This window comes from Anabas testudineus, chromosome 11 (assembly GCF_900324465.2).
Source record: "Anabas testudineus chromosome 11, fAnaTes1.2, whole genome shotgun sequence".
Classification (NCBI taxonomy): domain Eukaryota; kingdom Metazoa; phylum Chordata; class Actinopteri; order Anabantiformes; family Anabantidae; genus Anabas; species Anabas testudineus.
In genome coordinates, this window is record NC_046620.1 from 5,557,533 (window position 1) to 5,573,872 (window position 16,340).

General features: G+C 41.1%; 1 protein-coding gene across 1 annotated transcript in view; it reads left to right on the top strand.

The window, feature by feature from the left end:
- pleca (plectin a) overlaps positions 1–16,340 on the top strand; it is a 77,612-nt gene that overhangs the window by 35,190 nt on the left and 26,082 nt on the right. The window contains 2 exon segments of the mRNA XM_026347045.2: positions 12,655–12,716; positions 15,085–15,174. Of these exon segments, the coding sequence (XP_026202830.1) occupies positions 12,655–12,716; positions 15,085–15,174 (152 nt within the window).

Consider the following 16,340-nt stretch of genomic DNA (forward strand, 5'->3'; position numbering starts at 1 on the left):
AAAGTTGTGAAGACGCTGAGTGAAGATGGACTTATGCTGTTGTTTCTGTTCAGGACCACCAGACGGTAAGTTTGATTTATACAGGAAAATCTAATTTTAGACTATTTTATCAGGAGATGCCACGGCAAAAGTAAACATGAGTTTTAAATTCTTAGATTTTGCATGCCTTCAGGAGGGAGTGCCACTCCCAGCATCTGTATTGCTTTAGAAGATAGCAGTTTAAAAATACCTCGAACGTTCCTTTCATTGTTCCCCGAAACGTGTGTTATCAGGGAAAAAATTGTCATTAACAACTGAGACATTTTAATTGACATTAAGTGAGTCTGACAATAGATGTGTAGCCATGAAGTTTGGCTCCAGTGCCTATACGGGACCATTCAAACTATGTGCCACAATATGGGAATCATTGAGCAAACGTAAACCATGTGAGAACAGTGGGAGTGGGCTGACTCCTCCCATGAAGGAGTGGTGTAGATAATTTATTCCAGACGTCTGCACTGCTCCCCTAGTTTTACCCTTTTTGTTCAACCTTCACTTTAACTAATTGGAAATTTTAGCTGCCAGTTTCTGAGGCTTTGGGGATTTGGTTGACATTTTCAGACTGGGATCATATTAGGTTTTGCCCAGAATGACCTGCCAACACTTTAGACCAACGCCACCCAGTTACCATGACCTTTTGGTCTTTGCTGCACGTGTACTTTTGCTTCTAAATTTTAACTACTGGTCTTTTAAGAAAACCTATTGCATTACTCATCCAACTCATGACATACCACACCACAATGTTTCAGTTAGTTCAAAGCCTGTACATTAGAAGAGCGTTGTCTAATTGTAAACTGACACTTGCTTATGCTAAAGGCAGTCTAAGGTCTTGGTTGTCTAATGTCTATTTTTGTTTGTTTTATGGAGCACGGGCATTTCATTACTGCCAGTATTCCTGACACAGGTCTTGGTGTTCGGTTTCGACTGCACGCCATCTAATGTTCCCTGCACAATGTTCTGACAACAGACACTAACAGTGATGCCATTTTGCCTCAAGCAGGATGTTTTTAGTGTCTCAGTGATGCAAGCAATGTGTGCATTTTTGCTCTTACGGTTAGAGATGAGATCCCTCCCTTGTATGTCAAGGGCTTATAGTCCTTTAACAGCTCTAAACTGTGAGATAATACGGAAAACAAAGGGTGTGTTGCTTTGATGCTGAGAACCTACTGACAGATTCAGACTGTAGATCTTATGATGATAATAATCTGTTGTAATTATGGTTGATTGACAGGTTTGTAAAGTTGCTTTTGACAGAAGGGGCTCAGTCTAGTTTGAGTAGAATTTTTCCCTCAAGGCTTTAAACTGTAATAACTATAATAACAGGGACTGTCCAGGGAAGGAATGAAAAGCACTTTTAAGCGTTAAAAAAAGCCTTTGGTATTTTGGAGATTCTGAAACAGTTGGTGGTAAAACAGTATCTAGTTAAATAGGATTCTGGGAAGTTTATAGGCACTAGTTGTGCTGTCCAAACATAAGGAAGCAATTAGCATTTATGGAAACATACTCTAGTGAAGTTACATAATGAAAATGAATTGATAGCAAGTGGATTTTTCTGTGAGGGGAAAAATAATAAAATGGGGAGGCATGGCTTTAGTATAAGCATTTAGAAAAAGAGGAAGGGTTGGTCTTGGATCATCAGTGACTCGTAAACCAGGATGGAAAATAACTGCAAAGGGGCTTCAGTGGGTGAAAAAAATCCTGTGGAGTGAATGAGTTGGAAACTGTGACTCTGGCTCGAGGTGGATCTCACTTGCACTCAGTTTTGCTTGTTATCATGGCTGATCTGAGCTTGTTCTGTGTCACACAGAACAGCCTCATATATTATTAACTCCTGCAGATAAGCTGCAGTGAGCGAGGAAAGCAGCGAGCCAGTTGCTGCTGGGCAAAAACAGTAGAGTCACTTGAGTCAGAAAGGAAGAAGGAGACAAAACTTCTTTGTAATAATGTCTGTAAAGATTACTGTGCTGTAAGAAATAGAAATCCTTTAAACAACTTTAAACAAAAGAGTAGCTAGAAAAGTAGAGCAATTGTTAGATTAAAGTACGAGGAAAAAGAGGGAGGGAGGGAAAGAGGGAGGCCAGTTCTGCCAGAGGACTGAGTCACAGTTAAGAGCGGAGAGGGAGGGGTGCTTTCGTTCTTGTTCCTCTTGTAAAAGTCACGGACAACTTGGCTGCAGCGCTTGTTTTAAAGTCCGGGATGACACCACACCCCTAGGCGCTCCCCCTCCTCCCTTCCACTCCCCCTCACCTTTCACCCCCCTCCCCAACTCTCCCACCTGTCTTCAGAGCCTGGGACTCTTCACTTTTTACCAGGCCCAATGCCGGCAAGCCCCCCTGGAAATGTGTTCCCAGCCCTGGTGGTTGTGGGCCACATTGTTACCTTGATCGTTGTTTGGCAGTGGAGAATACGCAAGAAGGAAGGTAAGAACAGCTTGAAAAACCCATCGCTTCAAGGCTTACTGCTGGAGAAGTGGCTTACGGTAGATCAAAGATTCTTCTCTGCAAATAGTTTCTTGCCGGCTGTGCTTATCCATCGTCTCTGCTCTCTCGTGCCGTGTGTTTTTGTGGCGCATACTCTCTCCTACTCACTCCCCCCTATTTTTTTCCTCACACGTCTCAGTTTCCTGTGGTATGGAGATGTTGCAGTTAACCCTGTAAATGCTGGGCTCATTGTGGTGACGTCAAAGCTATAGTATTCTGGTCTGCAGAGGAGGTTTGCCCTGCTCAGAGCTTTAATGTGCACACTTCAGCATTAGCTGTGCTCCTCTGCTGGAGATTTTCCTTAAATAGTGTCTTTAAAAATGCTCCATCATGTCATCCAATACCTTTGAGTTCTATGGCTCCTTAAGTGAGTTTAAGTAAACCATTCATTACAGCTTAACTTCAGCTGAGGTTACTCCTGTATTGCTAATAGGCTTGTTCTGCTGGTTTATCCTTGGAATGTTTTCATTGTTAGGACTTAAGCATTTCCTCTAAACATACCAATCATGTGTTGCAAAAGCAAGGTGGTTTACTTGCCATTCAGTCCATTGGGGAGCCTGAAGTTTACCTGTAAGCAGCTGTTGCCTTTAATGTCACCCGACCCACCTTAGGCCTGTTCTACTGGTGACACACCCTTTCAGAATGGAGACTGTCAACACACCCCTGTAGGCAACACACCCTGGGGCAGGATAAAGGATGTCTGACTGACAGTCTGCAGGTTACATAGGACAACTTTTTTTCTAGTTCTGAAAATACAAACCTGTTTTTCTAATAGGTACACCAACATTTAACTTGGACAATGAAGCTGTCTGAAACAATCATCTTGAAGAAGGTGTGAACTGTTCGTGCACCTTCTTTAAATGGTTTGGATGTTTTGCTAAAGGGGAGGCCGGTGTTGTACTTTTCCCTTATTTTTCCCTGTGGTCTAAATTCAACTGAACAGTTCCTTTCAAAGGAAGCCTTAGAGGACACACCTTGAGTAGATAAGGGTAGTTTTCAAAACATTTACTCGCCTGAGTTTATTATGATGAGTCAATGTGTCATGGCAATGACAGGTCAGAAGAACAAACATACAGAAAAATGAAAATGCAAAAACAATGTAAAGGTTTAAATTAGAAATCATAGAACAAAAGGAAACAACAGAATAAATTAAAACAGATGTATCCTCCTGGATAGTTTTGACCGCTCGTATTCTGTAAACTGTGCACAGCTGAAGTATTGAAAACTAGGCCACATGGTATCTCTACCTTCTGTCAATAGACAGCCATTTTGCATTTGATCTGCTTTCAACTCAGGACTTGCTGCAGTGCAGACAATAAGTCTGCACCCTGTGCGTCAGCTGCTCTCTTATTACCTCTTCCCAGCTTGTGTCTGTATTTTAATGGTGTATTTTTAATAGTGGGAGGGGGGTGGTGATTGATTTCTGTCTGGAAACATTGTCATTGTTTACATTACTGCTGCCCTACAAAATAAACATTTGCTGAATGCGAGGACAAAACCTCTCCGCTTGTGTATGATGAAATATAGTTTACTAGAGCAACAAGGTGCCTTTGAGACAAGGTGAAGGTGAAAGTAGGTAAAAGGGATTTCACCCAGAGCCAGGTTTATAAAAAGCTCACAGGGTGCCACACATGTCGGCCGGCTGGTGGTAAACTCGACACTGGGGACAGTGGACTGTGTATCCTAGATACAGTCATAACAAACTGGAGGAGGTGTTTGGTTTTCCTTCATGCGGCCTCATGGTGATCTTCTGGACCTTAAAGGAATCTGAGTGCTTTGTGGTTGCACAGATAATTAGGGAGTTCTTTGCACTAAGTGACTGTCATGTGTTCGGTTAGAGGCGTCTGTCGCCCCATTCCTTGTTGTGCTCCACTTTTTTTTAATCCTCAGATATTTGTTAATGATTTTGTATGAAGCTCTTCATAGGATCACAAAGCTCCATTCAGTCTTGACATTAGAAATGTCTAATCCATTTAGGAAGCCACACCCAATTCTGCACCAGTGTTTGTGGATGACACAGTAGACGGGCAGCGGTGTCTGCCATATGCAGCCTAGTGTAGGATAGAGTTTATGTTTTGGCTCGTGGTGCGTAGCTGTGACTCACTTTCCTTTCTCTTTAACTGCGGTGGTAATAACAGACTTAGCTGCTGTAACTATGAAAAACAGTGAAGAAGTGAAAAAACATGGTTATTAAAGGATGTCAGGTGTTTAAAACAATACAACCCACCAAGTCCCCACATGCCCTCAACAATAACCCATGTAACATGATATGAATTAGTGCTAAACTGCTCTACTGGCCCGGTTTGTCCTTTGTCATATCGGACAATGACTGTCCGCTAGTGTTGAGGCAGGAGTTCAGCTCTGTTCTGTGTTTATGTTTCTGAGTGTGAGGAACCAGCTGTTTAATCTGGATCACGCCTTCATGGACATTTGCCAACGCCGCCGACAGATACAGCCTCCGTCACTTCAAACTTTAACTATAGAAAGATTTAAGACATATTTAGGAAAAGTTTAATATTTGTTTAATCACTTTAGTTAATTTATTTAATGTTTATTACGTTTTCAAATGATAAAGTTTGTTCTCTTGGTGCTAAAGAGAACAGAGAACACCTGTAGGTTTGCTTCTGCATTTGAATGCATTATCACTCCTAGTTTGAATATGGATGTTCAAAGGTGCAAACCTAACGCCTACAAATAATTTAAACTAGATCTAACATACAGACTGTAGCTTAAACAAATGATTTGCCACTAAACCAATATTTTAAGTCTTTATGTATTAAGTAGTTAAAGTAATCATTGGAGGAATTTAAAAAAAACATAGTTATTATATTATTAAATTAATTAACAACAGTTATGAAGCAAATATAGTACTTTACAGTATTAAAGATGTTGATTACCATGTCATAAAATGTATTCTGTTACATGGTTTGTCTGCTGTCTTGACATGGAAATAAGCGAATAGGTCCTGGTGAATGTGAAGTATTTCTCAGTGTTCGTCAAAAAAGAGAGAAAACAGAGCTCCTCTGTTGGAGTAATTTACTACCAGCAGCTGTTGTGGAGGTGGGGGGCAAAATGATGGATTTATGACCTGCGGGTAAAGGTTGTATATGCGTCCTGTCAAACCTGCACCCTTCCCTTCTCCGCCAGTCACTAACTATGAAACAAAAGCAAGAAGCGTCTCTCAGCGGCTGTAATGATGTAGGAACCCGTCTTCCCACCACTTATTCTGCTTTGCATTAAGGAGCCTGGAGTGTTGTGCAAGCTTAGGAGAGGCACAAACCTCTCACATGCAAAAATAGGGACAGAGCGTGTAGTTCTCAGCAGTGTGATCAGACCTCCGCTGGGTGTATTTCGGGGATGTCCCTCCCAGACGGGTTGAATGGCACACAGCGTTACGCGCTACAGGATGGAGCGGCTCCAGTTCAGCTCACTGAACTAAACTAAACAAAATGGGGGCTGGGCTTGAGACAAAGTGTCTGCAATCTGAAACGACCCTGTGTTTTTTTTTCCTCCATGTGGTTCTGCTGAAGGCGAGAGAAAAAAGTTTTTGAGGGCTGGTTCCACTCGCGAGAAATACGCGCGTAAGGGGCGTTTTCAAGAAAGTCCAGCGCGCTCTGCGTTCACGACACAAACACACCAGGATGGCTGAAGTGGAGGATACGGTGCACGCTGCTGTGCCGTCCTGGTATGGAGGCTTGGAGAGGGAAATTATATATCGGCGAACTAATTACATACACGAAATGAGCTGCGGGGAAGTAAGTTCTCATTTGTATCGCCGAATGTGCTGCGCAGGTAGGTCCAAGCGCTCAGCCGCTGTCCTCATCACTGTAATGGGAGGAGGTTCTGGTTGGGAGGGGCTGCTGATGATGATGTTAAGCTTTTCCATCCCTCCACCCACAACACAGTAACCCCTTAGGGTCAAAACAGTGGTCATCCATCTTTAACAATAATGATCTATTAAAGATGTACATATAACAGGGACGAGTAATCGATTACTGATCAACTGAATTTTAAGCTGGAGCAATGATCATTTTAATGACAGAAATAAGAAAATGTGGTTTTGTACTTATGAAACAAGGGTACACAGGCAAATATGTAGTTTTCTGACTTTTAATAGTCTGAATAATTTATGGATTAGTCATGAAAATATTTGGATTGTCAGTAATGAGAATAAAGTGACGTTAAGGGGACAAAGCTCGTCAACAACGTTCACACAGAAATATTTTAATGGTATATTTCAAAGTAAACTTATTTACTCTCATTTTTGTACTAATACTTGCGTTTCATACATTTTTAGTGACATTTAAATCATATTCACTGTGTAATTTCATGTAGCTTTAACATTATGTCCTTGTATTTCTCTGTTGCCTGCGACCACACCTATTCATTTGATGTCTGCTGACATTTGAATACACCAACTGTCAGTGACTGAGCGAACAGTCAGCTCAGGGAGAACATTGTTTGATGTGTGTTTACATACTTATAATGTCCCCTAAGCTTGTGACAGTCTATCTGTAGTTTCCCATGTCTTGTAAATGTCTGTTTCTTTGGTCACAGATATTTAAATTGCTCTGAGAAACATCTTTTCCCCTTAGATTTAGAGTTCTCCAGCGGTTTGAATCCAAAAACTGTCTTTTGTAAACGTTACCCTGATGGACTGGCAGCTTCTGTGTGTTTTTGCCGTGTTGTCTTGGCAACCGCTCTTCCCACAATAAGAAGTGTCTGTCCATAAACATAAGTAAACACTGAAAGGCCCCTAAAGACTTTGGCCGTTCTTTACAGTAGTCTGAGCTCTGATTATGGACTCAGAGCAAAGACGGTTGCCAGCAACAAGTTAGACATTAAATTGGATTATAGTGCAGCATGAGATCTTCAGCCTTTTCCCATGATTTGTAGTGCAGCTTTCCAACAGAGGAGGGAGACAAACTAAGCTCATCTTCTCTTTAATTGGCCTTGGCTCTCACATCTGTGATTATAAATCCAGCAGTTATCCTGTTTTTCATAACCACACGATTGTCAACACCATGTGTGGCTAATTAAGTGTGTTTTGAACACACATGGTCTGAAAATGAGTCTCGTATTGCAAAAGCGAACTGGAGCCATCAGAGTCTTTATAATTAGGAGTATATAATGTGGGCAACTTTAGGGATAACTTTAAATGACAACATTGCCCAAGAAATGTCTCTGTGGTGTTGTTTTTCATTAAGTTTATTGTCCATCGGCACCCACTCACACACACACACACACTCTCACTACCTGAGTTAATTTTGAAAGGGAATAAATTGCAGTTATAATAACAGACATAACTCTGTCTTCCTTTGTGGTACTGCATGCTTTCATAACCTCTCCATTGGCAGCTTCATGTTGGCTCTGCCCCAACAATCAAACATTCCTACATCGTAAGCCCCATCAGGACCTGCGAACCAGATGATACCCAGTGCTGGGTTACATTCTTGTCCTCAGTGGGACTGACATCGCATGCAGTCACTTGCACAGATGAACAGACAGACAGTTTTCCAGGTCAACGTGTTGTTATTGCAGAGAGAAGCAGCTCCCCCTGTTTGTGAGTAGGGTGGGCGCGCCCTCAGCAGGAATGTGAAAGTTGCATGTTTGCCACGGTAGACTTTTTACAACTGTCATTGTAAAACTCTTATCAGCTCTGACTACTCAGGTTTATCATCACGTATTATCAGTAAGAGGGAAAGGAGAAAGATCCACCAGGGTGTTGTACCTTAAGCTGGGATAATTGGCTGGAAAGAATATATTTTTAATATAATTTATACAAAATTTTGGATTTAAATCAATAAATCGAAACTTATGTCTGATTGCATCATGAGCACAAAATTGTGCTTACAGAGCTTTGTACTGTACATCACTGCAGAAGTGCTGCAAATAAAATTAAGGAAGGAAAAGTATTTGCAAATGAATTTATAATTTGCACTTTGCACTTTATAAATTTAAGGATTTCATTTGTCATTCTTATACAGCACATAGGGTTGGGTTGAGGACTGGTGAAGGAGGACTATCAGCAGCTTCCACCTCTCAAGTCCCAACAGGCCACTTCTCTGTGTAGGCATCCAAAACATCTCCCCTTATGTCAAAGTCTGCACAGAAGATTGATGCTTCCAAGGGTGGAAGGTGTTCAAGGATTTTAGGTGCTGTGGTGCATCTGGTAGTGTTGAAGTGTTGGTGCTGCAAAAACGCAGCGCTGTGCATTGATGCGTTAGTCGGTGCCGATAGTCTGGGACAGAAGCTGATGAAAAATATGCAAATGTAACAGTTCTGCTTCTCATATGTGCATAGACCCACACTGTTCTGACAATCCACACAAAGACACAATAGCTGCTTTATGTGAGGGATCATTTTCTTCTGCAGTGTGGCTACTCTATTAAGAGGTTTTGGCTCGCTGCCTCTTTTGTGTGTGATAGTAAAGAGACAGTTTATACGAGATTGGATATTTATCTAAAAAATAGTACAAACCAAATTCCTCTAGTGAAAACCTCCCAGGCTGTTCTCATTAGGACTTTTAAAATGCTTGTGTTCTTGCTGTTGCTGGAGACAATGTCGGCTGTCTCTCATGCACGGAAACTAAGCCCTCTGTGCCAGTTTCCCAGTAATTGTGTCCTCATGGAGGAAGAGCATTCATGCTCAAGGTTTTCTTGTGATTGTACAATTTGGAGAAATAGCTGAGGTTGTTTCTACTGAACCGCCTGTGCTGCCTCTTGGTCTGGCTGGTGTGTTGGGGAACAGCCCTTTCATTGAATCTCTCTGGGGTTGTGTAGCATGTCCAGACGTTCTGCCCCCGACCACACACTTAAACTACTAGCTTCTTCTTGGGGTTGACAAGCTCCAGTGGGCCGATGTTGCACAGTTGGTTGGTCTAAATAAGAAAACACCTCCTTTCCTGGTCGAATGTCTGTGCTTTTTGTTTTTTCTTTCTTTCTTGTTTTATTTCTCTTGCAGAAATTGTTTGGAATTTTTAACAGTGTGGTTTTCGTCTTTCCTTTAGTTAGTTAAATTAAATTAAATATATTTTAGAACAATTTTTGTAATTGTTGGATGGAACAGCATGTTGAAGCAAAAAATATGTGTTTGACAGCTGAAATCATGGCTATCGGAGCATACTTTAACATATCCAGCTTGTAACACAGTTATCACGCAGCAATAAGATGCCTGGGAAAATTAAAACACAGTATATGTGAAAACATAGGAAACCGGTCCAAAGTCTATGGTTTGAAACCTAGACTAGCTCCTCCTTATAGAGATCCACTGATGTTGCTCAGGTATTTATGCATTTTGTTGCCAACTATACAGAAGTCTGTTTTGGATCTGTACTTTGTGAGGGTCTTTTGGTGAGGTGTGGTTTGGTGGGTGGGGTTGAGGTCTACCTAACAGGGCAAGGCCGTTAGGGGAATCCTCCCCCCGTCTGTCCACAGACCACTGAGTGTGGAATGACAGCTTCTAACATCGTAGCCTGCAGGCAGGCATTTTGTAAGAGCTGGTGAGGGGAAAAAAGGCAGCGTAGAAAGTCAGAGACAACAAGCGGAGAAAGGGAGGAAAAAAGGGAGTAAGAGTTGTGTTCAGGAACTGAATCAGTGGCTTGAACACTCCCACTTAACTGCAGGATCCCTGACTGAAGAAGTGTTTCAGGCAATAGGAAGAAGTGGAAAGTGGCTGACATCGCCTCTGAACCTGCAGAGTTTTCTGTTTTGTGTTTGATCTCTGAGTTAACATCAGCATGGCGATGGGACAGAGATTTAGAAACTACTCGTCTGACAGTGTGAGTAGTGACGGGGTCTTCTTTGAGGAATCCTACTACCAGGGGATGCTCAAGGCCATGGATCACAGAAAAGGTAGAGTTTCTGATGCTTACGTCGTTTCACTCGTCCTGCTGAAGAGTTGTGTGTGTGTTTTGCTGTTTAACGTCTTGTTCTGGAAAGAAGTGAAGTTGTAGTTTTCAAGTCTTTCTTTGGTCTCAGTGTTATTTATTTGATTAAAATCAGTCCAGTTGTGTCTGTGGTGGTCTTCTACCTCCTTTTTATCAAAAGGGCCACACCCCTTCATGTGTCACGGCTTTTCCTCTTTTTATTGGTCAAACTAACGGACACCCATTTTAAGATGAAAGACAGGCAGAACAGAAAATATCTGTTTCACTTCACGTATTAAATCCTGATTTGAATCATTGCTGCACACATGAGAGACTTTATTTAAAATAACAGAAGAAGTGAAAAATAACGTGACTGTGTTTGTTCCTCTAATCACACAACTGTTAATTTATAATGTAGGAACAAACTGCATGCTGCACAGTTCAACACAACAATGTTCCTTTAGAAGACCTGATATCTTGCACCTCATCTTAAGTTGTTTTGACTTCGAGGATGAAAAGAAAGATCACGGACAACAGGAAACAAACGGCTCAGTCCACAGCTCCAGGCTACAAAACTCAGCCAAGGAAACACATTATTTGTCAGAGGGATCATGTATTTAACTGGTTTGAGTTTAGAAATGTAAAGTGCAGCTCTCAGCCTCTCTCTGGCCTTAATTCCTTAAATAGTTTTCATTGAAATGAAGAAACAAGCAGCAGCCATAACAGTTAACATATAGTTTATTTTTGTGTTCAGCATCATGTTATTGAGATGTTCATGACGATGATTTTTGAGGTATATTTCCACTTCCCTGTTTCGACTCTGAAACAGTCACGAATATGTCTGTGAGTCATCGACATGATGCCACACTGGAATGGGTGTTGGCACCACGGCATGTCGCCTTCTTCTTTGGTTTCTCTGTTCCCTTTGTATTGAATCACTTCTGTTATCAGAGATAATACAATTAAGCTCCTCACACTGTCTGACTTGTGATGAAATTAAACATAACGGGTTCCACTGTCTCGTTAGGTTTTAAAAGTCTGCAACAGAAAGTCCCATTATGTTAGATCCTGATTTGCTTTGTTACATCATGCTGGCGTCTGTGTTTGACAAACACCCTCATCACTTATTGAAGCACTTTGGTGAAGACACAGAACACAGACACTCTCTCCAGAGTTGCTGCATGGTTCATAAAATGTGCAGGAAAATTGCACAACAGTATAGAACAGTAAAGAGGGAGGTAAAGAGATCGTGATAAGAAAAAACAAAATGAAAACAGTCTCACGAGATAGAACATGTTCCTGCAGAGGTGCTAATCTGAAGGTTAATTAACTAGTGTTTTCCCAACATGTACGACACCTTTTTGTGTTGTGATGGATCTATTTTAAATCACCTTAAGAGGGAGTACAGCTTAATGTCATCATCACATCTTTTGCAGCCTCTGTGACGTCACTTGTTCAGTGCTCAGGTTTCTGTCTTTGGGGGAGTTTGAATATTTACTGACTGTCTGTGACTCTGGGAAAAAACTTATACATTTGAACTTTTATTAAATATATGTGTCCTTGTTGGAACTCTGTGGCTTTGGAGCCTTAAACTAATTAAATACAAATACTGTTTATTGCAGCCGTCTTCTAAGGCTGTGGTTAGAGGTCAGGACCCTTCTGGAAATAAATTTTAAGGGTCGTGGGAAGAGTAACCTTAGAAAAGCAGAAAAAATCAATTGCTCCAACACAAAATTCGGTTCATTTTTAATACTTTAACTTTTTTTTTCATGTGAATGATTGTTTTGCTGCGCTGGTCCTTTAAAAATGACCACATTGAAAAGGAAAGGTCTTCAGTGATTATAGACCAATTATAATAATTATTATTCTGAAGTACACCAGCTTCTTCCACAAAGTCATTGATTTCTCATTTTACTGTTTGGAAAGAGACAATGGGTCTTAATGAATATTTAAATTTAGTTATCATTGGTTTGTAATAAGACATCCATGGTGTAATAATCAGTATCTCTTTAAATTGAGTGTTGTTTTTTTTTAAGTATTCAGTTCAAGCATCACTGAACCCAACATTTAATAATAATATTATCAAAAAGACCATTTGACAAAATGATTCAAAAATGCATACTGACATAAATTTACACCACACTGTAGTCAGAGAAATGTTCAGTAGTAATTTTAACACTTTTACACTTTTAGTTTTTTACGTAAAACATATTTATATATTTACAGTCGATTTAAACCGAACTTCTGTTTTACCTGTTTTTTCCACAGATGAACGGGACCGAGTTCAGAAAAAGACCTTCACAAAATGGGTCAACAAGCACCTGATGAAGGTAAAGTTCCACTCCCTAATAATTATAAACTGTAAAATGTTAATAAAACATTAACTTTGTGTCGTTTAAAGTACACGGTGCAATGAGAACTCGTTCTGGTAAACAGAACAGACTAAACTGTATCTATCACTTCATGACTTAAAAACACTTCTGTGTTAGTCTAATGACTTCAGTTCCTTTTATTTTCCACCTGGTTACAATAGCTTCAGTTATTAAAAATATTTTCTTTAGAGATACTGAACCGTCTGATCTGACTGGAGAGTAACGACAGAGAAACTGGAAGAAGAAGACAGAGCTGAATCCAATTTTAATTCACCACACCTCTCTTAGAGGAATTCTCTTCTCCGCACAGTAAACTCCACACATGCTATTTGTGTTAACTGTACGCTGTGCGTGAGGGCGTGAGTCACAAACACCTGGCCTCACTTTAGGCGCTGCTTAGGAACAGCGGCATCGTGGGCCACTTTGGTCAGGTTTCACATCTGGGCTCCATACTTTCCGAGCGTCTTCTCAGGGCTCTGCAGGGGAACAGGAGGCTGCAGGACTGGTCTCCTACACTGACTGTAGGCTCAGCTGCTGCTGCAGCCACGATACTGTAAGACAAGCGTTTTGAACCATGACTCTCAAATAGGAAACACTTCCTTTAATGAAATGCACAATTCTCTGATCTAAGCGGCCCAACTACATTTATCAACCACATTTGTTATACTTTAATTAATTATTCCACAAATCATGAGGAGAATTAAATTAAGCTGAAACTATTTTTTTAATTTATTAATCTTAATTATTTATAGAACCACTGAACCAGTCATAAAATACCAAACACAGTTTCTTACTTCCCTCAGTTTTCTTGTTTTGACCAATAGTCTGAAACCTATAGTTATTCCTCAAACTGTGAGGAATGTCCACTGTCTGAGACGACCACCGCCTTTGTTATCAGCCTTTGTGAGCCTGATGTCTGTGTAGGAGTTCAGCCTTTGTCAGAAAATCCCTCTGATTTGGGTCCAAAAGACTTGAGCGCGCCGGCGATCTGGCTGCCTCCCTAAGACTGGTCACACTGGAGTCATGGGATTAAAGATGAGACCAGGAATGATTCATTCTCAGTCCTCTGCCTCCAAAGTGCCATCTGCTGTATCATGTCTTACACCTCCCTTTAGACTGAAGAGAATAGAAACCAGACATTATTCTGTGTTTCATTTAAACCTCACAATGTTTATTTTTATCCCACTACAATCGAGACCAGACCGGAGAACCTGACGTCCGTGTTAATTCATAAAAATCTGTGTCTAACGTCTGTCGCATCAAACCAGCGTCTCTGTGTGTTCGTCTTTGTTTTTCTTTTCCTTCGTAAATTCCTACTGTTTCATATCTTCTCACATCAAACTCTTTCTTCTTTCCATCCTCCATCCTGTCCTCCCATCCTTACCCATCAGCACTGGAAGGCAGAGGTAGGTGCTGTATGTGTCAGAGTGCTGAGTGGACACATTCATTTCTGCCTGCATGTCTGTGTGTTTTTATTATTGAATATTTTATTAGATATTACCTGAGCTTCCTCTCTCATATTAACACTTGGGCTCTTTTCTAACTGCTGTGGGAACCTTGTCTGCAGTGCAGCTATTCTTTACGTGTTCTGTGACTATATTTACAAATAAAAAACACATGCAGTGAGGGAGTAAGAGACACGAGGCTGGTGTCAGGAGGTGATTAACATCTTTTTTTATGTTACACAGCCACACGTCTCAAAGGACGATTGCTTTTCTAGCAATTTGGGTTTTAATTTGTTGCTTTGGATCAACAACAACATCTAACAACTTTTGGGGAGAGCAACAACACAAAGAGGACAAATAATAGAAGTGATTAGATCAAAACAAATGTTAAAATGATCCTACTGTACGATGTATGCTCAGTTTTTATGTAATGAGGGTTTGTTGCCAACATACTCCGTTGTGGTTTCACCTTTGAGTAAGCAGCTTCAATTTTCTCTTTGTTTACATCATCTTATCAAACTGTTCTTCGTTGTTAACCTGCATGTGTCAAACGTTGCCGTGCTTCATAGAAACAATGAATAATAAAGAACCAGGCTGTAAAAAGAAAAAAAGAACCACAAATGTGGAGCAGACTTTCACTGCAGAAGTAACTCCAGTCCCTCCGCGGTGTGTTTACATTCTTCCCTTTAAGTTATTTCCTCTTTATGATGAGATGAAGCTAAATGTGATTAAAGCTAAATCTGATGTTCCTTGATGTCGTTGTTGAGACTCTTTGTACCATGTGGGGCCGACATCTGAATCTGAAGACTTTTTCCGTCTGTTTGAATCAATAAAACGCGGCCGTGAAACCTTTTTAAACATTGTTTACGTTTCTCTTTCAGGCCCAGAGACACATCACCGACCTGTACGAGGACCTCAGAGATGGACACAACCTCATCTCCCTGCTGGAGGTGCTCTCTGGAGAGACACTGGTGAGCTTTAGTGACCTCCGACCTTCAGATATCAGCTGCTTCTGCTGTAACCCCCTGTCGTGTCCGAACCATTTTTACTCTCTCCTGCCCTCCTGTCCTACTGACTTTGTTTGCTTCCAGTCTACTCACTGTATCCTGAGCTGTTCTGAATGTTTAACAAGATGTTCGATGGGCTTCTTCTTTTCACTCTTGCATGTCTCGACTTTGATTCTCTAGAGTTTTTGGTACATTTCAGTACATGCTGACGTTATGCGCACTCTTTTACTTTAATACTGCTCTTTAGGGGACACGCCTTCTGGTGATGTAGCTTGAAAACACAAATTTTCATTCTCTGCTTCCATCTTGTAACCTTTCTGCACTGACTTGTTTGACCCCTGGTTTTTCCTTTGTGTCAATCCTGTTTGCTGACCTTTCCCCCTTTGCCTCTGCCTTCCTCTCTTGCGATGCTCGTGCTGAGGTAGCCGAGGGAACGTGACGTTGTGAGGAACGTGCGGTTGGTGAGTGGCGCCTGGACTGTGGCTGGCCGCCTGCTCGGGCGTGGCATGTGTCACCACCCCAGGTGGCTGCCGGGTTGTGCATGATGACAGTCACACTCCCTGTATATTGTCCCTTTTTCTGTCAAACATCCGTCCTCCTCCATTAAATCAGTCAGCTCACGGTGTCAGGCGTCATGTAAAAAGAGCACAAACTAGAAGAAACATATTGTCCTTCTTAGGTTTTCTGTCTAGGACCATGTTTCAGAATTGGCTTAAAAGTCTCTCTCATCAAAGAAACTACAATATTCACATCATCATTTTCTTTGATGTGTCTTCTGGGTTAGATGTTTCATGATCCAGTGCATTCTGTTAGCAGATTAGCCCTGAATCCACAAACAATTACATTTATCAAACGATGATAATAATGAATTCATGTATGAAATTGATATTTTTTACTCTGAAAACCTGCCACTATGGTCCTTTAATATTTTCTAATGGAGTCGTCTAGGGTCAAACAAGAGTTGCAAGCACTTGGTTCTCTCACAATATTGACCAAAGACCCAAGTTTCATCACTCCAGGCTGACACATTGATTAATTCTGCACCAAAGCTTGATGCTGGCTGAAAGCTTACAACTTGGAGCATCAGTGCATGTCATGACCATCATCCCTTTGACCTGAACAGGTTTAGA